The 25,222-nt window shown below is 38.2% G+C and overlaps 1 protein-coding gene and 1 long non-coding RNA gene across 3 annotated transcripts; both read right to left on the bottom strand.

Moving 5' to 3' along the window:
* Window positions 1-323: 323 nt before the first annotated feature.
* On the bottom strand, window positions 324-25,222 carry LOC111528985 (putative aldo-keto reductase family 1 member C8). 2 transcript variants are annotated; one of them, XM_023195898.2, is made up of 9 exons: window positions 25,077-25,222; window positions 9,562-9,729; window positions 8,577-8,693; window positions 7,488-7,565; window positions 6,582-6,704; window positions 5,304-5,413; window positions 4,337-4,502; window positions 2,043-2,125; window positions 324-519 (listed from the first exon to the last, which is right to left on the bottom strand). In XM_023195898.2, exons 1-9 carry the CDS (start codon window positions 25,164-25,166, stop codon window positions 477-479), a joined length of 978 nt encoding a protein of 325 aa, XP_023051666.2. In that variant the 5' UTR covers window positions 25,167-25,222; the 3' UTR covers window positions 324-476. The 2 variants fall into 2 exon arrangements, with proteins under 2 accessions (XP_023051666.2, XP_023051667.1); XM_023195899.2 differs by lacking the exons at window positions 4,337-4,502; window positions 5,304-5,413.
* On the bottom strand, window positions 14,611-16,141 carry LOC111528986. Its single transcript, XR_002727235.2, has 2 exons — window positions 15,912-16,141; window positions 14,611-15,289 (listed from the first exon to the last, which is right to left on the bottom strand). It is a non-coding gene; the product is annotated as an uncharacterized LOC111528986 (long non-coding RNA).

The following is a 25,222-nucleotide window of genomic DNA, read 5'->3' as shown; positions in this document are numbered from 1 at the left end:
ATGCTACACATCTTTAAACAACCAGATTTCATGAGAACTCGCTATCACCAGAACAGCAAGGGTGAAGACTATCCCTAAGATCCAATCACCTCCCACCAGCCAGATCCTTCTTCCAATATTGGAGATTACCATTGACATAATATTTGGGTGGGGACACATATCCAAACCATATCAGACCTTTTGTTTAGAAAAATCATGAAGGAAAATGCACCAAATGATAAGTATGCTGTAATGAAAGAACTACAAATCATTTTTGTTTTGTATTCTTTATTTTTTATTTTTTAAAAATTTATGGGTATTACTTTATCAGGAAAAACAAACATCTTCGTGTTAAAGTCTTCATTTCATAAAAGAAAGGAAAGGCAAGCAACCTGTAACTTCAGGGTCCTACTTCCTACCCCTCTATCAAATACAGAAATCCTCTCTATGTCACCTAAAAGGAGGAAATTGTGGTGGTAATGTTCAATAGCTCATGGTCAATATTCTTCAGAAAATGGAAAATAAGGGTGATTAGCAGCACTGAAAAAGAAAAAATAATATTAATTTAGTAACTCTTTTTTCCATTCTGTCAGAGTTTCTTCTGAAGATGCACTTAGGATGGGCTAAAATTCCTGAATTTACCACTGAGTCCCTACTTGTACCTCGGCACACACAATTTAATCTATGGAGGGGACGAGATGCATCTCTAATACCCACACCTAAAAAACACAATTATGTCTTACTTAAATATAATTATAAAGATACTTGTTAGTTAGGAATTAAAATTACTGTTTGTTTTCCTTTTCATGTTCATTTTTCTTTTTTATAATTTGTTCTTTTTAATTGAGTGACATTAAAAAGTACCTTCGAAGCAGTTAAATGTGCCAGGAGTCATACTGACATAGGGCCACAGACAAGAGTAGGACAAGGCGTTCACAGTCTCATAAGGCAGATCACAGACTTATACTCAGCCTTCGGGTATAGAAAAGTTACTTCCTAATATTTTTCTCATTGAAAATGTTTCCTCTCAGAATCTTGGTGTGGTTTTATGTAAAGGAGAGGGATTCTTCAGATCTTTTTTGGAGACTGACAAAAAAGATTTATTCTGGCAACCAAAATTGTATTTCCCCTGTTTCTAAACTCTCCTCTAAACTCCTCTCTGTTGAGCCTTCTCTCTCCTTAGTCCTGAAATCCTGCAGTAGTTGAGCAAATGGAACATCACGTTTATAAATAAACCAGTCAAAGGATGTTGGGTTCCTCAGAGGTGGACTTCAGGTGGACAAAGATGACACTGGAGTAAGAGTCATGCCTCGAGGATCCAGAGAAACTCCAAAGGATCTTATCTTGGTAAAGGCCATTGACACCTCAGTCACTAGCATTTGAGGGTCTACGAATCTCATAATTCATTCACAATTCAGCATGGTGAGATTATATAACTGAGGAAATGGGAGTTATATAACTGAGGAAATGGTAGGTAAAGAAAGCCAAGAAAGACATAAACTTTGCAGAAATAGTTGGTATCCTGAAGAGGGAACACCACATTAAGGCTTCCCTAGGACATAGGCACCTTTGCCTTCAGGGGCCCATCCTGCACTAATACTTAAATTATGTTTTCCATTACCATGATGCAAACACAAAGATAGAGCAGGATGGAGTCATTATTACATATGCATTATTATTGTATTCATTTTTCATCTGATTTTAATATAAATTAAAGAGAACATTATGATGGGCCCCTATAGGTTTGTAGGTACTACACACTGAGCCTTCTAGACTCACAGGCAGTGGGCCCTGAGTGCTAGACCCAGGCACAGATAGTAAGGGCATTCAAGAATTGGATTTACAATGATGCAGACACTGGCAGTTTCACTTACAGACACATTTCTGCTGGGTCAGAGATTGAGTCCTGGAGGAAACCTCTGGTCTGAGAGCTACAGGGCATCTCCTATTTTATCCCATGCCTGAATTTGGGCATGTCTTCCTGATAGGGGGAAGATTTGTTCCCCCATTTCCCTGCATACTACAGAAAACAGCCTGTGAAAGAATCTACAAGCATCACTTACAATCGTAACTTATCATATCGGAGATTTCTGTTGAGGCCATCAATGGCTTTCATGTCTTCCGGAGTCAACTCAAAGTCAAAAATCTGAAAGGAAGAAAACACTCACATTAACCCCTCCCCAGGGCAGCAGCTTCTACATGGGAATACAAGGACTTTCCAGGAGGCAGAGGCAAGGACCGCATTAGGGGAAGCATTTTCATCCTCATTGGCTTCCAGATGCACTTGGCCCAAGACCTCTTCCACCTGAGACATCTTCCACCTCTTCCATCTACATTCTGCCTCTTCTCCATCCCACCCCTCCTACTGAGCTCCACTTCTCAAAAGAAAGGTGTGCACTCATCACTCTAAAATATTTATTGAGAATTGCTTGAGACAGAAAAAGGAAATCCTTTATTTTAAAATAGAAAAGAAAGTGTGCAAAATAACTGCCACCTGGACATGTCCACACTTGGTCAGGCTTTTGTTTCCTCAATTCCCCTGGAACTTGATCCATCCTTGGAATGAGAAAGTCTTAGAACACAGGAAACTCCCACTCAAGAATCTGTTTACTCCAGAAAAAGCATTTCTGGACCACTGTTCTACTTGCTCACCTCAGGACCCCTAAATAGTGTCTATTTCCAGCTGTGTTTGCTCTTCCTTATAAAAAATGCTTACTAATTGATCTTTGAGACACTTACATCCTATGTTCAAAGAGTTCTGCATTTTTTTTTTTTTTTTTTTTTTTTGAGACGGAGTCTCGCTCTGTCGCCCAGGCTGGAGTGTAGTGGCCGGATCTCAGCTCACTGCAAGCTCCGCCTCCCGGGTTCACGCCATTCTCCTGCCTCAGCCTCCCGAGTAAGCTGGGACTACAGGCGCCTGCCACCTCGCCCGGCTAGTTTTTTTTTTTTTTTTGTATTTTTTAGTAGAGACGGGGTTTCACCATGTTAGCCAGGATGGTCTCGATCTCCTGACCTCGTGATCCGCCCGTCTCGGCCTCCCAAAGTGCTGGGATTACAGGCTTGAGCCACTGCGCCCGGCCGAGTTCTGCATTTTTAATAAATCTCTCTTACTTAAGTCCAGAGAGGTTCATTTGTGTCAACACATAGTCCCTGATGAGGAGTCCCTTAATAGTAAAACAGATATTTTTGGTAAAAAAAAAAAAAAAAAAAAAAATACTAAGTTCATTATGTGATCCAGGACACAATTTCATGAAAGACTCAGATACCTCTCTATCTATCTATCTAATGTATTTATCTCTTTCTCTATATATATCTGTCCATTTTCTTTCTATCTGCCAACACATTTATTCACAACTCTTTTTAAAAATGTACTTCAGAAGTTATATGGTTGTCAAGAGAGCAGGTATTAACATTTTGATTTGGATCAAAAAATAAAACGGATATTTTTCCCTTACGTTGTGACAATGAGATTTACCTATTTAATTTTTCCACAAGTTAATATATTTAATCTATAACTTATTTTGAAATAAATACATTATATATAATACGACTCAAATGTCATCTCTTATAAATATTAAACTCATAATAAAATTTGTAGCTGTCATTTTAAAATGAGAAACAGCTTACATATTTTTTCAAAATTCTTGTGGGATTCAAAACAAAGTAAGTTGGAGACCTGTGATTAATATAAGGTCCAGAGTATATGTGAGGAAGGGTTTACAAAATAACTTCACTCATCAATTTCTTAGTTTGGTTAGTCTGTAACCTTATACCTAACTTCATACCTGCTAGGGTCACTGCCAGGGGAAAGGTAATAAAAGATAATCCAGAAAGAGTCATTGTATTTAGGTTCTCACAGTCCAAAGAGCACACTGGAGTATTAGCAAATGATGTAAAATTAATAAAGAAAAAAACTCACTAACAGAATCATGCCAGGGGCTTTTGTGGTGAAAACTGGGCTGGGGTGTTCCAGTAGTTTAACAGAGCAGCTAATTTTATTTGGGTTTGATTTTAAAATACAAATAGGCATTTGTAGGTAGAGAAGGTGAAGGAGAGGAATCAGGGTCCTTAAAGTTCATTACCATGTAGAATTCTTGAAACGGATGAAAATAAGTGAATTGAAATTTGCCTAGTGTCACACAACTAGTAAGTGGCAAAGCCAGGCCTAGAGATGATAAACCTTAGGCCTCTGAGTTCAGTGCTCTCTCGTTCTATCCTTCCACACTGCCCTCCTCCCTTAGCACATAGTGGAGAGAAGCACAGGAATGAATGACACGTGTTGCATTTTCCCATGCAAGGGAGATAACCCAGACCAGCGCCCATGGCTCACTCTGGAGTGACTCTGCTCAACCTGTACCTGGAAGTTCTCTTTGATTCTCTTCTGAGAGAAGCTCTTGGCCAGGACCACAACTCCCCGCTGCAGCTGGTAGCGCAGGGCGACCTGGCCTGGGCTGCGACTGTGTTTCTTAGCAATGGATTTTAAGACTGGCTCCTCCAAGAGATATGGGGAGTTGGGATCCACCCTGTTGGGGTAGGAACAGACACAGATGTGAAGGATGCAAAACGGAAAACCTAGAGTGTGCTGCTCCTTTTACCCCAAATTCTCCAGAGAGTTGAGAGGAGTAGGCACAATACAATTTGATTTAAAACGGTCTCATAACTATTCATATGGATTCATTCATAAATGCAGTGAACTGGAAACAATACAGCTGTCCATTAACAGGTGAATGGATAAACAAGTTATCCATACCCTGGAATAAGATCCAGCAATACAATGGAAAGAATTACAGATACTCACAACTACGTGAATGCATCTCACAGATACGGTGAGCCAAAAAAGCCAGGTGCAAAACAGTGTGCATCATCTCTTTCATATGAAATTTTAGAGCACACAAAACTAAGGTGAAAAAAAATCAGAAAATAGTTTCCTAGCAATGAGAAGTTATTGTCTCAGAAGGAACAAAAAATAACTTTTTTGGGAGATAGCAAGTTTGTATACCACATTAAGGATGTGGGTTACAGAGTATGTCCGTTTGCCAAAAAAGTATAGCATTACAGCCTATGCAAATTTTACCTAAAAATCACTTTAAAATTTATATTAGGAGTGGGATTGGGCGTAAGTAGTCACATAGATGACACAGGAAGGAAAGAATGTTGGTGACATTTAAGCTCAGTGGTGATACATGGGAACAAACTACACCATTGCTTTTTGTTTTTAATCTTTGAACTTTTTAATAATAAAATTTTAGAACTTAGTTTTAATAGGAGTTTTTCAGCATCAACAGAATTCCTGCCATAGATTAGCTCTTTGATATTCTTATTACCACTGTGGGTCTCTTTGGGATCCCAGGGCACTGTAGGCAACTAGAACAATGTCCTTGGATTTGCAGAACTCCAAGAGTTTGCTCTGGTTGAGGTAAGGGTGACATTCCACCTGTAATTTTTCAAGACAAAAAGGTGTCACAATATACGAGCCAATAATCACATGCAAATTTAAAATTGGCCTGAAGGCATGTGTAACACCACATTAGTAGATGTGCTATACTTTTCCTGTTGGCCCTTTTCCCCATGCACCTTCTGAAGCACCTTTAAATCCCATCGCTTGCCATACTGATACGGTAATTTTCTTATTCCTTTTCTATTTATGTTTGAAAATTATTAAAATACCTTGTGCCCCAGTTATAGCCTCTGAAAGCCATTTTTACTGAAAGAAACCAAGATTGCTTAGAGGAAGGGCATTCCAGTTCTGAGTGTAAAAGTTTCCATTTGAGCCTAGAAGAGCTTGCACTCTAGAAAGGAAAGAAGAATGACAATGACGCATGCTGCCAAAGGACCCAGGATCTTACTTGAAGAGGCTTCTGCTAGTCAAAATATGGAAATTTGAGCATCAAAAGATCTAGTAATTATGATTAATGGAAAATGATGTATTGGCTAAAATTCATAAATTCACATGGCATTAATCAAATGAGATCAGATCTGTAGCACTAAGCTTCAATTTGCAGGAAGCACAAAAGGAACATGTCAAAGTGTGTCACGTGGATCAATGAGTAAGCCATTAGTAAGTGACGTGGAAATTTTTACAGAACAAATGACTTAATTCCTTTCATAAAACCGAAACTTTCACTGGATTCCTGACACCACCCTCTCCTGGTTGTCTCCACCTGTCTGGCATCTTCTGTTCGATCTCCTTGCCAGTGCCTCTCTGCCTCACCGTCTCCTGTGGATTTTCCTGCCTGTTCCTTCTCATTCATGAACTTTCCCTAGGAGAACAAATCCATGTCTGTGAGTTTAGTTACTATCCGTAAAGCAATGACTCCAAACATCTGTATCTCCACCTGGACCACTCTCTGAGCTCCAGACCAGAGCTGCCACTTCCCAACTCAGCACCTCCACTTGGCTGTCTCACGGGAACTTTCACCCCCTCTGAAGAATTGTGCTCTTCCACCCCACTCAAATTGCCTTTCTCTTGTATCTTTTATTTCTGAGAGAAAAGAACTCTCATCTACATAGATGACATCAAAGCAGAAACTTGGAGACACAATTAAGCAGGAAGTGTGTGAAGAGCAGAAAGTCAGAGAAGGCCCCGTGGGCTAAGGGCTCACCTGGTTGCAGGTGGGCTTGTACTTGAGCCCTGGCTTGTTGAGGATGAGTTCCAGCAGCTTATGATTAAAATTGGACACCCCGATAGACTTGGTTAAACCCGCGTCTTTACACTTCTCCAGGGCCTGGGGAGGAAGGATATGGGTGGTAGACCTTTACTATAAATGTTTCTTTTCAATTGGCATTTGACTTTGTAAATGCTGGAAATCTGTTTTAACATATATAAATATTAGACTGAATTAAACAGTTTTATCACTTGAATATACAATTTGCTAATGCATTACCTTGCTATGCATATATGTTTGTCTCCTTGATTCTGTTACATGCACACTCAGGACAGAAAGTAGACATATTTGTTGTCTCCCACTTATTTCAATGGTACCTATTTGGCTTGAGACTGAAATAGTTCCTTAACAAATTATACCAGAGTCATAAGAAAGGGAGACTCTCAGGTTTTGTGTTAGTAGATGGTTTTTTTGCTACGTCTATTCTAGAATGGTAAAAAAAAAAAAAAAAAAATCAATCAAATCGGTTTTTCAAGGGCAGGTTCACCGTCCTGCACCTTCCACCCTCCTGCTGAGTCAGTCTGCAGCTGTCCCTCCTCCATGATGTGTTTCTATCCAAGGATAATGCACTGACCCCTCTTATAGGGCTCACATCCTCAACCTGATCTCAAGGCCAAAGGTGCTTCTGTGTCTAATTAGAACCTTAGAAGTTACAATTAAAATGAACCATAGAGGCCATCTCATTGCACACTCTCACTTCACAGATGAGAACACAGAGGCACAGAGAAGTTCCACATGTGAGGTCAGACAACTGCTGGAGCAAAATCCCATCTCTTCTGACCCCTCCTCCTGTGATTTCAACCTCACCACACAGTGCTGCCTGGTGTCTGCAGCAGAACATACCTCCCAAGTGTCACAAAGGTCCACAGTTTCTAAAATAATCTCCCCACTGGCATTCTTTGGCAGTAATTCTTCCCCAGCCTGGAAAATAGAACAGAAGATAAAGAACGACGTTTTCTATGGAACTCCCCTTTCTGGTGCCTAATGAGTTTGGCCAAACAACCTTCAAGAGTTTCAGGAGGCTGTGATTATTAATCTGAGTGTGCCTATTTGTGCCTGCACGTGCATGCATGTGTGTATGTGTGTATATATATGTGTGGGTATGTGTGTAAATGTGTTTGTGTGTGTTTGCAGGCATGTGTGCATTATGTGTACATATGTGTGTGCAAACAAACACATAGGTTGAAAGAAAGATAAAAATCATGAATGACTGTAGCAAAACACCTTGCCCCAGTAACCTCCAGGCTCCGTCCTCCACACATTCCTACTCTTCACTAAGAATGAGGTCCCTACAGTTGGAATTTGTTTTGTTTCCCAAGGACAAGCTGGTGTGGAGGACAGAGCTTGATATAACTATTCATCAGTGTGTTTAGCCCCAGAGTTTACGCTCACCCAACTCAATAGTGAGGACATCAGATGTGCTCAGCCAATGTGTCCACTGTGATGAGAGGTTGGATCAGTGAAGCCCAAAGGAGCCCAGTTGTGCCACATGCACCATTCCCAGGTATCTCTCTTTTGTTGGGGTGAGGGGTACATATGGGAGACCCTCCCGTTAAAGAGGTGGGGTTTCCCATTGTATCTCTGCAGTCTGTGGTAACTCAACATTCTTGAGGATCCTAACGGCTCAGGGCCTCCATTCAGGAACACAAGTACTGAGATAGGGCAATGCCCTCAACTATCTAGAGTGGAGGAAGTGAGATCATTGAATCTGAACCCCCCTTAAGGCTGGGGGACAAGGATAGACAGAAAATCTTGATGGTAGAGCACTCAATTATGAAAGATACTCATGAAAGATTTGGCAATCCCATGCACCTTACTCAAATCTGTCTCTCTCAGGAAGAACCCAGGAAATCAAGCCAGAATGAGATAATTCAGGTGCTTATAACAATGATGAAACAGTCTTGAGCATAACAAGGAAAAACAAAAGCTGACCTTCATAGCAAATGGTACATGAATAATGAAGAGATCTACATAATCCAGTCCAAGTTTCTTCAGTGAACTTTCTAGGGCTGGGCGAACCAATTCTGGCCGAAGGAAAGTAGCCCAAAGCTGCAGTGACCAAAAGAAACCAAGCAGATTATAATTTCACACATTTGAGGACCAAAATTAAACTTCATGGTCAGACACTGAGATGTGAGTCTTAAAACACTGTAGTCTAAAGCTAAAAGAGCGGCACTAAATATGTGTTACTCAGTATAAATCAGGTCCTTGATGGGACACCGAGATTTCCTTGAATGATTGCAATGTAAGAAAACTGAATAAAACTAGTAAGGGGCAGGAAAATCAACTTCAGTGCATCAAGGGTTAGAGGAGTCATCCACCAAAATGAGTCGATAAATGGCAGGACAGAGAGAACAGAATCTCTTGTCCTGTATAATAAATTCCTAGGAAGAATTATTCTGAGACTCACATTCTAAAATAAGTTTGTATCGATATAAACATACACAGGGTGCATCCCTGAAGACCTCAGCTCTGTTTACATTGGAAGCATGGATTTCCACCTAGGACAATTTTAGAAATTTCAGAAAACTCAACGCTGATTTTAGAAAAAGTGTTTTCTTGTCTGGATCCCTTTTCTGAATAATATCTAACTTTACTTGCTACATCCTAAGATCTCCTACTGAAGAACTGAAGGAGTGGACCCATAGTGGCTTGGTTCATCTGTACGACAGGTAAAGGAGGTAAGTATTATTATTTCCATTTTATATATGAATACTGTCTGATGCTCAGAGACACTAAAGAACTGTGTTCTACCATAACATATTTCAGAGTAAGCAAGTCATTTCTGTTTCTGTTTCTATAATGTGCCTTCACAATATTAGGAGGTAAACAATTCAACTTAGACCATATTTTCATTTCAAAATAACATATCTCAACTGATAGTGGCCTCTGACCACTTCGCACACAAAACTTTCACCTTGGTAGTGTAGAATATATCCTCTCTCTTGACAGTACCATCAGCAATCTTCTCCCAAATGGCCTGTCCAACCTCCTCCTCATTTTGGTACAAGTACGCTGAATCAATATGGCGGAAGCCTACATCAATAGCCACTTTGGTGGCTTTAGCAGCCTGGCTTTTGGGAGTCTACAAGACAGGAGTAAGAAGAATTGTTGATCTGCCCGACCCAGAGAACATCAATGCATTTCCCCCAATAGCATTTTCACTGGTAGTTTCTGCTGACCTCCTTCAATTTTGATGACACGGGTTTCAATGATAGACCTGTACTCTAAGGACATTGATTAAACTCCAGTATAACTTCTATTCCCAAATGAATTAGAGAAATCAGCTTCACCCTGGAGTATGGAAAAATCATGTCTCATTCCATATCAATCAATTGTAGAAACTGAATATAACATATGTTAGACACACCTTGTACTTACTGGATAAAATGGATAATTATGCCATTGACAGCAACTGGCCCTGTCTGACGGCTGTCGTAAATTCACTTCTCATGTTATAGTTCTACCAAGATTAAGCACATTATTCTGTCATTTTTAGAGCAATTCTTGCAAAGCAACCCCAAAGCTGCCCCTACCTGTGACCAGAGTGTGACACTTTAAATTCCCTTCAGTGAACTGTGTGGATGGCTGAGTAGTGTATTTCATGAGAAGCACAATCTAGTCCCCATTATGACGTTATGCCTCCTAAGTCTTCCCTTCTCATTTCCTAATGTGTGGAATTGAGATTAAAAAAAAAATAGGGTGGGTTCTTGGTAACACTCTGTTAAACAGAGAAGCGGTCTGAAAAATCAGGCTGCAGACAGAGATAAGGAAACTTACACAAATCTCTGGCCCATTCAGATAAAAGACCAAGGCCCAACATAAAAACACATTTGTCCTTTATGCCTAAGACATACCAAAAACTACACTAATAAGAGAACATGACTGAACATAGAAATGCCTTTTCCCCAACATAAAAACACCTTTGTCCTTTAAGCCTAAGACATGCCCACAACTACATTAGTAAGAGAACAAGACCCAACATAGAAATGCCTCTGTCCTTTGTATAACCAACAGGCTTCTAGAAAGTAGTCTCTTTTCCTTTTGTGAACATGTACACTATGGGCTACAGTGGGTTCTAGTGGACACTTTTCTTTTTTGGACATGCTTTTGACTGTGAGCTGAGCCTCTGAGAATCATCACTACAGCATCTGATTGCTCCTGAGCCAAGGTTTTTGGTCAAGCTTTTACTTAAACTCTCTGTTAGTCTCAGACCAAGGTCCTGGACAAAACTTTCACTTCAGTCTCTGATTGGTCCTGGGCCTAGGTCCAAGGCAAAGCTGAGAAACACTTTCTCTAAGTCTGGTCAACACATTCCCTCCCTTCCCAGTTCAAAACACCCCAGACCCGACCTCAGAGTTGACAACCCATTCAGGCCCCCTCTCTATTACAGAGAGCTTTCTTCTTTATTAAACTTTCATTCTAATCTCACCCTTTGTGTCCACAATTTTGTTGGTGGTAAGTCAAAAAAACTTTCGGTGATACCTCATGAGAGACTACTCCATTTTTGATACATTGATGAGACTGTAACATATATTTGGTGCATGGGTTGGGAATAGAATTCATGGGAAGGGTGGGCAGGAGCCAACTTCCAAACTCTTTACTTTCATTTCAGATTTTTTTTTTCTCTCAACAGCAAAAAAACACCAGGCCCCTGTCAGTGAATAGGGCAGCTGCCAGTCTTACAAGACTCAGGGGAGAGGCTTCCTGGAGAGGACTTTTTCAATCCCCATCATCCTCAGGTGTTGGGAATGTTGACTCTGTTCCACTCCAGTTTTCTTTCACGGAAGACCTAGCTGTTGCATTCATGCAAACTTTCAGAAGTACTAAGACAACTGAAAGTTTCTGGCTGAGGTTACACCTCAGTGTTACCTGAAGGTGCCTGTACTAACTCCAGTTCCCAACAGCTTGTCAGGGCTTTGGCACCAGAACTTATAGCCTTTCCTACTGGATTTTCTTTCTCTCTTTTCATGGCTATCATGTCTTCTGTTCCTTCTTCGTATACGATGTTATAGCAATTTTACAAGCTGTGAATATATTCTTGTTGGGTAAACTCAGCCAGTGTTGTAGTAATCAGGAATGTAATTCAAATAGGTACTGTTTTTGTGATTCCCTAGAAACAAGGGGAATTGAACATTTCTGTCTAAATTTTCACCTAATAAGGGTCTTTTTGTCCCACCTGATAGACATTCATGACACTGTATAGGGGGTTATTTCACCATGAGTGAATACCCTCCTCCCTCTCCATTTGGGTTGTCTTTCCTCCATGTAAAAATTCACCAGTGCCCAATGAATTTTAACAGTTGCTTTATGAGACTAATTTATTTTTTTCTACTGTGAGACATACGGGAACAGCCTCTTATGCCTCCAACCTCTAACTTCTGCCTGCAAAAAATTTGGAGTCAGAGTTTTACCTAACATTTCAGACCCTACAACACCACCTAGGGGGATGGGATTTTTTTCTCCATGGGGAGCCTTGTCAGCCCTTTGCTCAAAACCTCTGATTTCCCAATTCCTCTCTCTCCTATGTCCCTCTAACAGTGATCAAACTTCACACCCCATCTGTGAACAGAAAAACACCACTTTCAACAATCAGAAAGAAACCTCCCTTGAGAAACAAATTCTAGCCTCAGTGCTGTCCCCAGTAGAGGGAGGACAGCCATTCAATCCTCAGGTTCTTTTCAGACACCTGTTCTACATCCAGTTACACTGACATTTAAACAAAAAGGAGTACTTTATGTTTAATAGTCAATCAGTCCCATTCTCTAGAAATTCAAGGCTTTACCAGCACCATAGCTAGAAAAGACAGAGATGAGGTTAAAACACTCCCTTCATTAAAGGGTCTTACCCAAATCCAACTACTGTACAATGTCTCCCAGACACCTAGGGTTCCCCAAGGGAGGCTTATGGTCTAAGAAACCTAGAAAGACAGAGAACTAGTACCTCACACAGGTGAACATGACTACTTCTAACGACCAACTTGTTCAGATCTATGGGTGAAGGTCACATTTGCATCCATGGGTGACTCCTATAACAGTCACTGGGACCTGAAGGATGAAAGAAAAAAGGAAAAGGGAGACACCCTTTCTATCTTTCTCTCCACCCTGGGTCACTCTAAAAAGAAGAGACTAAAGAACATCTTTTCTCCTCCCTTTTCTAGATAAGTAACAAACCATCTCACTGCACTGAAGAGTGCAGAAGAAAGCCTGCACTCTTCTCAAGTGCATTCTAAAGCATTGAGATTCCTTTGACCCTGAGACTCGGGAAAAAAAGACTCAAATTCTTATACACAAGGACATGGCTTTCTTACCAACGCTAGGATGGACAGGCCTAGACTCCTGAGAAAAGTGTTAATTTTAACACTATCCAACAACTAGATCTTTTCTGCAGACAGGAGAGGAAATGGTCTGAGGTTTTCTATGTACAAGCCTTCTTTACCCTGAAAAACAACCCAGATCTTTGTAAGCATTATAAAATTGACCCTGCCCGCTTAACAATTATATCAGATAAGCCCACAGTAGACGACTCCCCAAAGTCAGAGAAAAGAACCCCCAGAAAATGCTGAAATGCAACTCCCAGGTGTCCCAGCCCTTGTCCCCACTTCACAGAGCCTCAGTAGTCACATAATCATCAATTCCTCCAGTTCTACCACCCAAACCCCCAAGTCCACTACTATCCCTACAAGAAATGCCTGATAGTCATGGTACCACTACAGTTCAGATTCCTTTTTCATCACAAGACTTTAAACAAATAGAGGGAGACCTGGTCAAGTTATTTGATGACACTGACAGATATATAAAGACTTTCCAAAATCTAACTTAAGTGTTTGATCTTACATAGAGAGATGTTATGTTACTCTTAAACCAAACCCTAACTACTACTGAGAAACAGAGAGCTCTGCAAACAACAAAGAGATTCAAAGATGAAAACATATCTCCTGTAACTGGCTGAAAAAGAATACCAGTAAAAAGGGGAAAGAGAATGAAAAAGAGACAAGATCCCCATTTCCGATTAAGAGAGACAATGTCCCTTGAAAACCATAATTAAGAGTTCCAGTGATCCCATAGAGTGTGAAAAAGAAAGCACTCTCTGACGTACATATTAAAAGACTTACAAAAAATCAGAACCAAATCTCTTAATTACTCTAAAATGTGCATGTTGAATCTAAAAACAGATTAAAATACCTCAGCCTTTATGGGAAGGCTGAGATAGACTTTAGTGAAACCCACCTCCCTATCTCCTGATTCGACTGATGGACAATTAATCTTAAAAGACAAATTCATTACTCAAACAACCACTGACATCAAAAGGAAACTACAAAAACAGGCCATAGGTCCAAATAACACCCTAGAGAAACTCCTGAAATTAATGACTTTAGTCGTTTACAATAGGGACCAAGAGGAGGAGGGCCAGGAGAAGAGGAAACATACAAAAAAAGGACAGCGACTCAACTGACCACATTACAGGCCTATAAAATCCAAGATCCCCAGGTACACCTACTAACTACTACCAGTACGGCAAGTCAGGACACTTTAAAAAGAATTGTCAAAGCAACAAAAAGAAGTCATCTCAACCCTGTCCAATGTGTGGTGACCACTGGAATGTGGACTGTCCTGGAGACACAGGTCACTGGGTCCAGGGCCAGTCTCCCAGATGGTCCAACAAGATTGATCGGTCCCAGGACTCAATTCCCTACTCCAATGACTCAATCTGCCATCACTACCCAGGGACCCCAGGTGATGCTAACAATAAAAGGGGAAAAAAAAGTAGATTTCGTTCAAAACTCTGAAGCCAGTCTCTCTATTCTCCTCTCCAGTCCAGGCCTCCCCTCCTCCCATAACACAACTGTTATGGGCGTCTCAGGAAAGACTTTAACCCAATATTTTTCTAAACCACTTAATTCTAATAGGGGGTGTAAGAATTAAAGAAAGAGGAAAAAAACACAAAAGAAACATGAAAAGGTGGCTCGCCAGTCTGGACAGATTTATTTTAGAGACAACAAATCTGAGAGGTGCCTTCTGGCTGAGTTAGGTCAGAGGTTTGCTCTCTTTACAGACTAAGAGTTTTTAAGGATTCACAGTGGGAGAGTTGATCAGAGGCTTGGACTGCTTCTGTGTTTCTTTGTTGTGCTCATGTGGGAGGAAGAGTTGTGTGCCTGTTCCCATACATCTTTCTGCAGCTGCAGGCATATCCCCGGAGTCTGCTTTTAGCTTCCCTATCTTAGTGCACCTGAACGAAAAGGAATTCACTTATTAAGGCCCACTGTTTTACTGGGGCCCGTTGTATGAGGGTGAAGTTTGGCAGTTACCAAGAGACTCTTCCCCCACCTGCCCCTGTGTCTGAGGTATCTTTTCTGTGTTTTACTGTCTGCTCTTTCTGGCTGCTTGTAGTAGAAGAGAAGTGATTTCCTCGAAATGCATAAGGCTAGAAAGGGAGCTGGAATTTAAAGTGGCGGTGTTTGTCCGAGATGACGGTGCTCCTGTTCAATAATTCCAGACCCTAGTTATAAAAGGACAAAGGGTGATGTGTATTTCTGGCTACTTCCTGCTGGGGGGCGGAGGAGAGTTTCTTGATGTTGAATTGACTGCAGGAGCAACACAGTCTGTAGATGTTTCTGGGTAGTTGTTTACGAAATGGCCATGATTCTGTTGGTTAAAAATTTTTGAAAAAGATTAATTAAGCTGTGTAAAAACATTAGTTCTTTTTAGCAACATTTCTTATTAGGCCTGAAGGTTGAGACAGAAGTAACATTTTTTTCTTTTTTCTTTTTTTTCTTTTTTTTTTTTTTTTTTTAGAGACGGAGTCTCGCTCTGTCGCCCAGACTGGGGCGCAGTGGCCGGATCGCAGCTCACTGCAAGCCCCGCCTCCCGGGTTTACGCCATTCTCCTGCCTAGCCTCCCAAGTAGCTGGGACTACAGGCGCCCGCCTGTTTTTTAATGTTTTTTCTTAATGACAGTCAGAGGCGCATATTTGGAAAGAGCCATGTGTTACTTTTTTGTTAGTAACTGTTATTCCTGCTGTGAGGATAATACCTAAGTAAAATGGTACAGTAACTGAGATTGTCTATCAGACATTCCATCCTGAGGGTACTACAGTATATAGTCCCACTAAATAGCAGAATGAGTAAAGCAGTTCTCACAAGGCTAGCATAGTAAATAATTTCCATTAAAAAGTTTTAATATTTAGCTTTAAAGGAGAGGTAGAAACAACAAAAAGTATTTGGTGAGGTAGGGTTGAGGCTGAGTAAGATGAGTAATTTTCACTTACGTTTTATGATTTTCAGTTTAAGATTTGTTTACAGTGATATTTAGGACATTTTTTGGGCTGTCAGGGGTTGCTTCCTTAGCTTTCCAGGTTTTGACTTGAGTGTGATGTATCTAGGAGTTGATTCCTGTAACAGGCACCGTCTTAATTACCCTGGGCTCCATGGACTCACTAGACGTGGGGACAAAGGATTCCGGACACCCTTAGTTATTAGTTGTTGACACCAGCAGTGAAGAGATTTCCTCCTGTGATGGTCGGGGGGACTTAGGGGCAGCGCCTGCTGAAACATCTAGTTTTCAGTTCACAGGACTTTAAGAAAGGATAGCTTATTTTAGAAACTTGTAGCTGGAAAAAATATAATTTAAACAGTAGAAAATAATAAAAATTGAAAAACATTACACAACACTACAATTTAACAACAGGTGTGCTATGGTTTTTGAAACATGATTTTCTCTCTTCAGTTTCCCATTTTTATTAAAAGACAAATTATGGGTAGGATTGGTTTGCTTTATTATACTTGGCCTAATTATTTGCATGCAGTGCAGCAAGAATAATTATTGGTTACATAGGCCTTTTAAATTGGCTTTTATGGAACTTTGTTCCATAGAAGGAATGTGAGATAAGGCCTTTTTAAACCCAACCCCATTCATGAATTTGTACCACTAAATACCTATTAGTTGGTGAATTTCTCTTCTCTTGAGGTCGCAGGATAACTTAGGGCTCCCGGCCTGCTAGAAAGTGACATTCTTTACTTACCACAGATCAGAAACCCTGTACAGGGACTCTGTAGACAAAATATGAGGCCGGTTTTCCAAGGGCTTTATTGGCTTCATAAGTTTGATTCCTTAAGGGAAAGCACACCATTCCAGTCAAAGCCTTGGTAAAATAACCAGTTTTTCTAATTGTGTCCTGTTACAAAAGAAAACAGATTCTTATGGCACTTATACAAATAACTATATTGCTATAACTTAAGAATACTCACAGATAGTTTCCAAATTTTGGACACAATCAGGTAGAGCGAAACAAGTATGCTCCAAATTTTGTTTATGGGAGTAAACTAAATTGTTAAAAGTTGTTAATGGCTCAAAAGAAAAATTTCTTTGACTTTGAAAAGCAAAACAAAGGATTAGCAATATTTTAAGCAAAATGTTCAAAAGATTAGCTTCTTATTAATTTAATTTATGCAGCTAATTCCTGTCCTGTTCAACATTAATTAACATTTTAGTTCTTTAAAAGTCCTGAACATTTTTCCTTTATTTTGATGTTACCATTCTCCAAAGTTATCAGAAACCTGCATTTAAGAGTACCTGTTAGAGCTTTATAGCTGATTATAAAACCACTTTTTGAAGAAGACCAAAACAAGGCAAAAATTGCTTATGGATAACAACAAGTTTTAAGGTAGCCATAGTTTAAGACACAATTGACAAGGATATCTGTTACCTCTGTGGCACACAATAATTTTAACATAACAATTATAATTATTACTGAAAATATACACTAAGGTACATGGGAATTATAGGCATTTCCTATAACTTTGGGACACATACAATATGTTTATATAAATACAGCCCAAAGAAAGCTAAACACCATTTTATATTTGACAATGCTTTCTGCATGATTTCTACTAAATAAACCAAACTTTACTATTAGTGTGCTATTAATTTTAAACTTAATTTTTAATAAAACCTTGTATACATATTTACCCAATTTTAATGTCTGAGCATAAGGTAAGAGTTTTATAGACTCTTTTTAACTCTTTATAATTTTTGTTAAAGAGCAGGTTAGTGCTTTAAGAAAAACCTGTTGTGCTTTTATTTTAATGCTCAATTTACAGAAAAACTAGATGATGCCCCTTTAACTTTAGCCAATATGTTTCCACGGAATTTCCTTTACAATTAACCTCTCAAAACTTGCTTAAGCCGTAAAACAATTCTTCAACCTTTTAATGGAGATAAAAATCCACATTCTCATACCTCCTTAATAATCTTTTTACCAAAAGTATATTTTACTTTTCTTACACACCTTGCACATTAACTGTTTCTTCAATAGTTTTAAATACATGTTACACTGTTAACTTTTAGCAACCTTTACTTTTGTTGAAAACCTTCATAAGTTTAGGATTTTAATTCTGTACTAGGTGTAGAGCCTAGGACCCAGACAGAAGTGCAGATAAGGTCTGACTTATTCCAGCATTTAACTTCACGTGTCCTAGGTTTTACTTAGCTGCAAAGCAGGCAAGTTGTACAGCTAACAGTTATAGTGGAATTTTATAAAGTATTTATGAGGCCTAATTACTTTTAAATTGTACAATATTTCTTGCATAAATTCCCTTTTATAAAATTTTTCATGACCTTCACAGTCAATTTCTGATATGCATTAATTTTTTGACTTGTAAACATTCCTTTCTTTAAACAACCAGTTAATTTACTTTAGGACAAGAATTCACCATATAAGATGTTTTAAATATAAATTATCTTTTTTTTAAATATTAAAGATAACAGTTCTTTCCAAAAACAAACTTCCTTCATGTCTGTGGACTAGACTGCCTAGGGCCACAAGATTAAAAATAAGGATATTTTAGCCGGGCATGGTGGCTCTCGCCTGTGATCCCAGCACTTTGGGAGGCCGAGGTGGGCGGATCACGAGGTCAGGGGATGGAAGCCATCCTGGGTAACACAGTGAAACCCTGTCTCTACTAAAAATACAAAACAATTAGCCAGGCATGGTGACGGGCGCCTGTAGTCCCAGCTACTTGGGAGGCTGAGGCAGGAGGATGGCATGAGTGAACCCGAAAGGCGGAGGTTGCAGTGAGCCGACACTGCGCCACTGCATGCCAGCCTGGGCGACAGAGCAAGACTCCATCTCAAAAAAAAAAAAAAAAAAAAAAATTAGGGATATTTTACTAAATAGTTTAAGATGTTGTAGCTATTTTCATTAAACTAATATTAACTTTTATTTATTAAAAAATACACAAATATTAATTTTGTTTGGGCTGAGTTATAGTTTTGTAGCCTCTATGCCAAATTTTGACACCTTATAGTATTTGGCAGAGATAAGTATGAAATTGCTTGATTAATAAATGCCAACAAAAAGGTATGCTAGCAACTCTTAAGACATTTCTAATTTTACTGTACCAGTAAGTTTTAAAGATCAAAGTCATGTGAACTGAAAGGTTCCACAGCTTTAACTTCTTCCTTAAAAATATGTAAGTGCTTATTTTCCTTAGGACTATTAATTAGAGCTCTTTTAATCGACATTGCACACATAACACATATATATCCACACAGACAACCAGAAGAAGATCTAGTACTTATAAAATTTACATTTGCTAATTTCCTGATCGGATAATTGGCCTCCAGATGAAGTCCTTTAAGAATAGGGCTAGGAAAACAATTTTTAGGGCCTAATAAGCAAGCATAGCTGGAAGACGAAGATTTTGAGAGATACTTATTTACCTTTAATTCCAGGGGCTCCATAAGGAAAACAGAGAATTTTTCCAAAATGAGATTTGTGGCGACTTTTCTATTTTCCCAGGGAGTCCCAAGCTACCAGAAGTTATTTTAGGGTTTTTTATGCATGCACTAAAAGTGGCAAGACAGAATGGAGAAAAGTATTTCAGTTAACTGGGAAAAAAACCTTTTCCAGGAAAACAAGACTGAAGAGAAAAATATAAAAGACTTTTGAATATACTTACAACTTTGATCTGCAGCAGATCAGACATGGAGAAAGGAACATGAATGCAAGCAATGCCTTTAACCCCAGCCACTTTTCAGAGAGAGAATGGCAGAGGTGGTTTTTGAATGGGTAACAGGTGGAGAATGAGGAGGAGTGGGGTTTGGGACCGAAGGCTTGGAGGCAGGAGGCACCACTGGGGAAGAGCATTAGGACAAGGGAGAAGCGGAGGATGCAAAGGTGTAAGAATACAGAGGGGGTTCATCCAAGAAGAAACTAGAAAACCTGAACACAACTATAAACAAATAGTGGTACAAACTTACACAGCCAAAAAAGACTTCAAGAAAAACTCCCCTAGAAAACCCAAAAGCCAGACATACCGACAAAATGATTTAAAAAAAAAAAAAAAAAAATTCCAGTCAGACTTTTGGCCTCTCTCCCTATACAAACCAATAAAAAGAATAATAAGCATCACTGTTTATATTCTCTGTAAAATTTTAATTAGTGAAAAATAATTTTCTTAACACTCAACTAAATGTTGAGATCGAAACTATAGGTGTATTTAAAAGGCCTTTATAGTTTTCTTAGATCTTGTTTTTCCGGAAAAGGTTTTATTCTCAGTCAACTAAATTACTTTCCTCTACTCTGTCTTACCACCCTTAATACATGCATAAAAGGCCCTAAGATGACTTCTGATCACCTGGGACTCTTTGGAAAAAAAATTAAAAACACTATATACACACACACAACAAATTCCATTTTGAGAGAAATCTGTTTTCCTTGTGGAACCCAAAGAATTAGAGACAGATAAATCCCTCTCAAAATCTATTTTTTCTTTCAACTATATCTATTTATTAGGCCCTAGAAACTGCATATTTTCCTAGCCCTTTTCTTAAACTCCATCCTGAGACCAATAATCCAATTAGAAGATTGACAAATGGAAAATCTTACAACTACTAGATCTTCTTCTGTCTGTATAGTAATATATATGTTAGGTATGTGATGTCTATAAAAAAAAAGCTAATTAATTAATTGACCTAAAAAAGATTTTTGAAGGAAAATTAAAAGTTATAATGCCTCTTAGTTCACGTGACTTTAATCTTTACAAAATTAAAAGTCTTAAAAAGTATTGGTAAAATACAAATGTCTTCAAGATATAAATATGTGGTATACATTATACAAGTCATATACTAAATTTACTAAATATTTTAAGATGGCAAACTACTTCTTTGACCTTTAAAAACTGTTTGACTTTCCTACTTCACAATTAATAAGACCTGAGGGCATATAGTAATAACCACACCTCTAACTATACAAGAAAAAGTCAGATTTTATGCCTAATACATCACTAAAACAACTTATCAGGTTTTACATTAAAGTTAAAAATTACTAAGAATTATGACATATAATTGAGACTACTATAAATAAATTTACATACAAAGTATGTAAAAACAGTAAAAAGTGTTTTCAATAAAAAATTATAAAAAGACATAAAAATATAAATTTTGCGTAGGAGTACAAGGCTGTCTTAAAGAAAATAAAACTGAAAGATTAAACAGGTTGTAAAAAATTATAAAAATTTTACAAAACCACTCTATGTAAACCTATTAACTAAATTCAAAAATATTACTTTTTTTCATAAATTGAACATTGAAATAAAAACACAAGGTTTTCTTAATAAGCTAATCTACTCTTTAATAAAATGTATAAAGAATTATTAAAGGTTTATAAAGACCTCACCTGATGGTCAAATTGGTTATGATTAAATAGAATTATCTATAAAGTTTCATTAGAATTGGGATTGACATTAATAATAAACTAATAAAAGGGTGAAATTTGACTTTCTTTTGAACAAGATTTTCATGTCATAATAAAGACTAATAAAAAGTTTTTACTTTTTTAAATTTTTGAATCATTTTAACAAAGCAAATGACTTATGGTAATCTGAAATTTTATTTCGTAATATCTAGTGGTTTTTAAACTCTAACATATTCAACAGGCTTCCGAAAATCAAACTTGAGTTTCACAATTGTCTTCCCTGACCCCTAATGTTTAAATACTACAGAAGGCCCCTAAAGCAACTCCAAAAAAGTAAACAGGATCACTTGACATATTTAAATATGTGAGATTGCCAAAATGATAATCTTCCTCAAGTTATATTTCAGTAAATATTAATATATGTTCCAAAATCATATAAAATGTCTAAATATATACTGTCAACCATAATTAAGGTTATTATGTTAAACTATTGTAAACCACAGAAATAACCAAATTACTTTGTCAATCATATTCTTAATTACAACTACCCTGGAAATTCTGTCATTCACATGCAATTGTTATCTTGTTTTAATCCTCTTCAAAAGATGATTTATAATCAACTATAAGACTTTAACAAATACTCTCAAATACAACTTTCTAATAACAAAAAACATATAAGACTCACAAAAAACTAGTGTTTATAAATATCAAACAGAACAAAATTTAACCAAATAGACTAATAGAAAACTGAAGTAATCCTTTTTAACTTTTTACTTAAACAATTACTGATCATCATTTTGTTTTTTTCAGAGTCAAAAAAACTTTTGAACTAACTACAACTTTTAACAGTTGAGTAACATATACTTCTGTGAACAAAATTTAAAATATATTTATTTATCTCTACCTGGTTCCTCTAAAATTCAGAAACTAATTATAAATATTCTAGACTTATAACAATACAACTGTTTACATCAGTACAATAAAATCCATTTTCTTTTACAAGAAGACATAATTTTTTAAAATGATTATTTTACCAAGACTTGGACTTTCCCTTTGAAGAATCGAACTTAACTTCCAAAACCAATAAAAACTGGCCTCATACCTTGTCTATGCAGTTCCCAAACAGAGTTCCTAACCTATAGTAAATAAAGAATGTCGCTTTCTAACAGGCCCAAGAACCCCATGTTCTTGAGACCTCAAAAAGAGAAGAATTCACCCAACTCATAAATATTTGAGAGTACAAACCCATGGCTAGACTCAACTTTAAACTGAGGTCTTATCTGAGGTTACTTATGGAATAGAATTCCATCAAAACCAATTTTAAAACCCTATATAAAAAGAATTTTTCTAAGGCCAGGCATGGTGGCTTATGCCTGTAATCTTAGCACTTTGGGAGGCCGAGGCAGGCGGATTTCCTGAGCTCAGGAGTTCGAGACCAGCCTGGGAAACATGGTGAAACCCTGTCTCTACTAAAATACAAAAAATTAGTCGGGTGTGGCAGCATGCGCCTGTAGTCCCAGCTACTTGGGAGACTGAGGCAGTAGAATTGCTTGAATCCGGGAGGCGGAGGTTGTAGTGAGTCAAGATCATGCCACTGCACTCCAGCCTGGGCAACAGAGCAAGACTCTGTCTCAAAAAGAAAAAATTACTACTACTCTTTATACAAATAATCACCAAATATGAAACTAAAATTTATTTAACAACTCAGTCCTATCCTATCATGATTTGTTTTTGACAAAAATAAGAACTAGAGAGAGAGAAATAGTGTGTCAAAACTTATCATACAGTTGTCATTAAATTCCAGTCTCACTAATTACTTTTAAATGTTTACCTACATTTTAGACGAACCCCACTTATTCTTATGACCCAATCAACAATCTCTGACTACCACAAAAAATAAAAACAGAAAAAGATAAATAATTAGAATATTCTAGTTCTGAACAATTATCCTACAAATCCTACCAGGTCATAAGAATATATAGAATACCTATAATCCAACGGTTTATTTGAGGAAAGAAGACCAAAAAAATTAACCAAAACTAAGCTCCATACACCAAAATCTTAACAGACATAACTATAACCACCAATTATCAGGACATGTCAACAACCTCAGAATTTTTAAACTATCCTTATTCCCCCTTGTTTCATTTTAATACATGTACTCTAATAGCCCAAATTATTTCTTCTCACCGAAAAACTATCAAACTCTAAATAATACTAATAACACCACACATAAACATATCTTTCTTCCAAAGACCATTAAACCAACCCCAAGAAGAACTCTAACTACTGTTCCCCACGACACCACCATCAGACAAAAAACAGCCAGAAAAGTCAACACCCACTTTCCCTAATGACAATTAGGGATTCCACTCCTGAGGGTAAAAAACTGAGAGAAAAACTTAAACAGTTAGCATGAGTTCTTGGTAAAACTCCTTTAAACAGAGAAACAGCCTAAAAAAATCAGACTGCACACAGAGATAAGGAAACTTACACAAACCTCCAGCTCACTCACATAAAAAAACAAACAAGGCCCAACATAAAAATGCCTTTGTCCTTTATGCCTAAGGCATGCCAACAACTGCACTAATGTGAGAACAAGAACCAACAGAGAAACACATTTGTCTTTTGCATAACCAACAGACTTCTAGGAAAGTCTCTTTTCCTTTTGTGGGCTTGTACATGGTGGGCTCTGGTGGGCACTTTCCTTTCCTTTCATTTTGTGGACATGTGGACTGTGAGATGAGCCTTTATGAATTATCACTTCAGCATCTGACTGCTCCTGGGCCAAGCTTTCACTTCAACTTCTGATTAGTCCTGGACCAAGGTGCTGGACCAAACTTTCACTTCAGTCTCTGGTCCCAGACCAATGTCCCAAGACAAGCTGAGTTACACTTCCTCCAAGACCAGTCGGCAAATTCTTTTCTTTCCCAGTCTATCAAAACCCTAGACCTGACCTCACAGTTAACAATCCATCCAGGCCCCCTCTCTGCTCCAGAAAACTCCCTTCTTTCACTTATTAAACTTTCACTCTAACCTTATCCTTTGTGTCCATAATCCTTAATTTTCTCAGTCATAAGACAAAAAACTTCAGGTAATCCCTCAAAATGAAAGACTGCTATATTTTTAATACACTAATGAGACTGTAACAGAATCATAGTGGCTTCTCTTATGGCAAAAAGTTTGGATAGTTGAAACTCTCTGGCAAATACTTCCAGCCCCAATAACCTCACAGCAAAGCTGCCACTAAGTACTCACTTTGGCTTTTGATTCCTCCTGGGCCCTTGGCCCTTTACGTTTCTAACCAAGAGTGAAGTGGCTCTGACCAGAGCAAAAGATGAGAACAACCTGAACTTGCATTTTAAAAATGTAACAAATTTTGATGAGTACTTACCTAGGCCAGTTGTTAAGGAATTAAATAAAGTAATGCATGTAAAACACCTAAAATACATGGAAGGCATTTGATATATTAGGTAATATTGATACTTTTAATAGAAATAAAGATAATATACCCACAAAATTTTCAATCTCAGAATCCCCACAATCAATAATTTGTCATGCCACTTAATGCAAAAAAGATCTCTGTGACCTTGAGAGGGGCAAGTTAGAGACAGTTAAATGGAAGCCCAGAGGAGCCCTTCCAAGCATCCACTGTCTACCAAGTGCAGGGCTGTTGCCTGATGACTGCCCTGCAAGTACAGCTAACCTAAGAAACTTCAGCCTCCTGGGTCCACTTACATGATCAGGAGCATAAGTGCCAAATCCTAGCATTGGCATGAAGTGTCCATCATTCAGCCTCACGGAATAGCTTTGCTTCAGATCCGTCATTATCCCCAGCTAATCTGTGTTTCCCCCTTTTCCTCACTGACAGCCCAGCGGGAGAC

Source organism: Piliocolobus tephrosceles, chromosome 9 (genome assembly GCF_002776525.5).
Source record: "Piliocolobus tephrosceles isolate RC106 chromosome 9, ASM277652v3, whole genome shotgun sequence".
Lineage (NCBI taxonomy): Eukaryota > Metazoa > Chordata > Mammalia > Primates > Cercopithecidae > Piliocolobus > Piliocolobus tephrosceles.
Note: the sequence above shows the minus strand (reverse complement) of the source record. Positions and strands in the feature narration are given on the sequence as shown.

Coding starts and splice junctions, on each gene's coding strand:
- LOC111528985 (XM_023195898.2), bottom strand. CDS start 25,166: ATGACGGATCTGAAGCAAAGCTATTCCGTGAGGCTGAATGATGGACAC. Junction 5,414..6,581: donor ACAAGCCCACCTGCAACCAG/GTGAGCCCTTAG, acceptor GAAAAATTACAG/GTGGAATGTCACCCTTACCT. Junction 520..2,042: donor CGATATGATAAGTTACGATT/GTAAGTGATGCT, acceptor TTTCTTTTTCAG/TGCTGCTAATCACCCTTATT.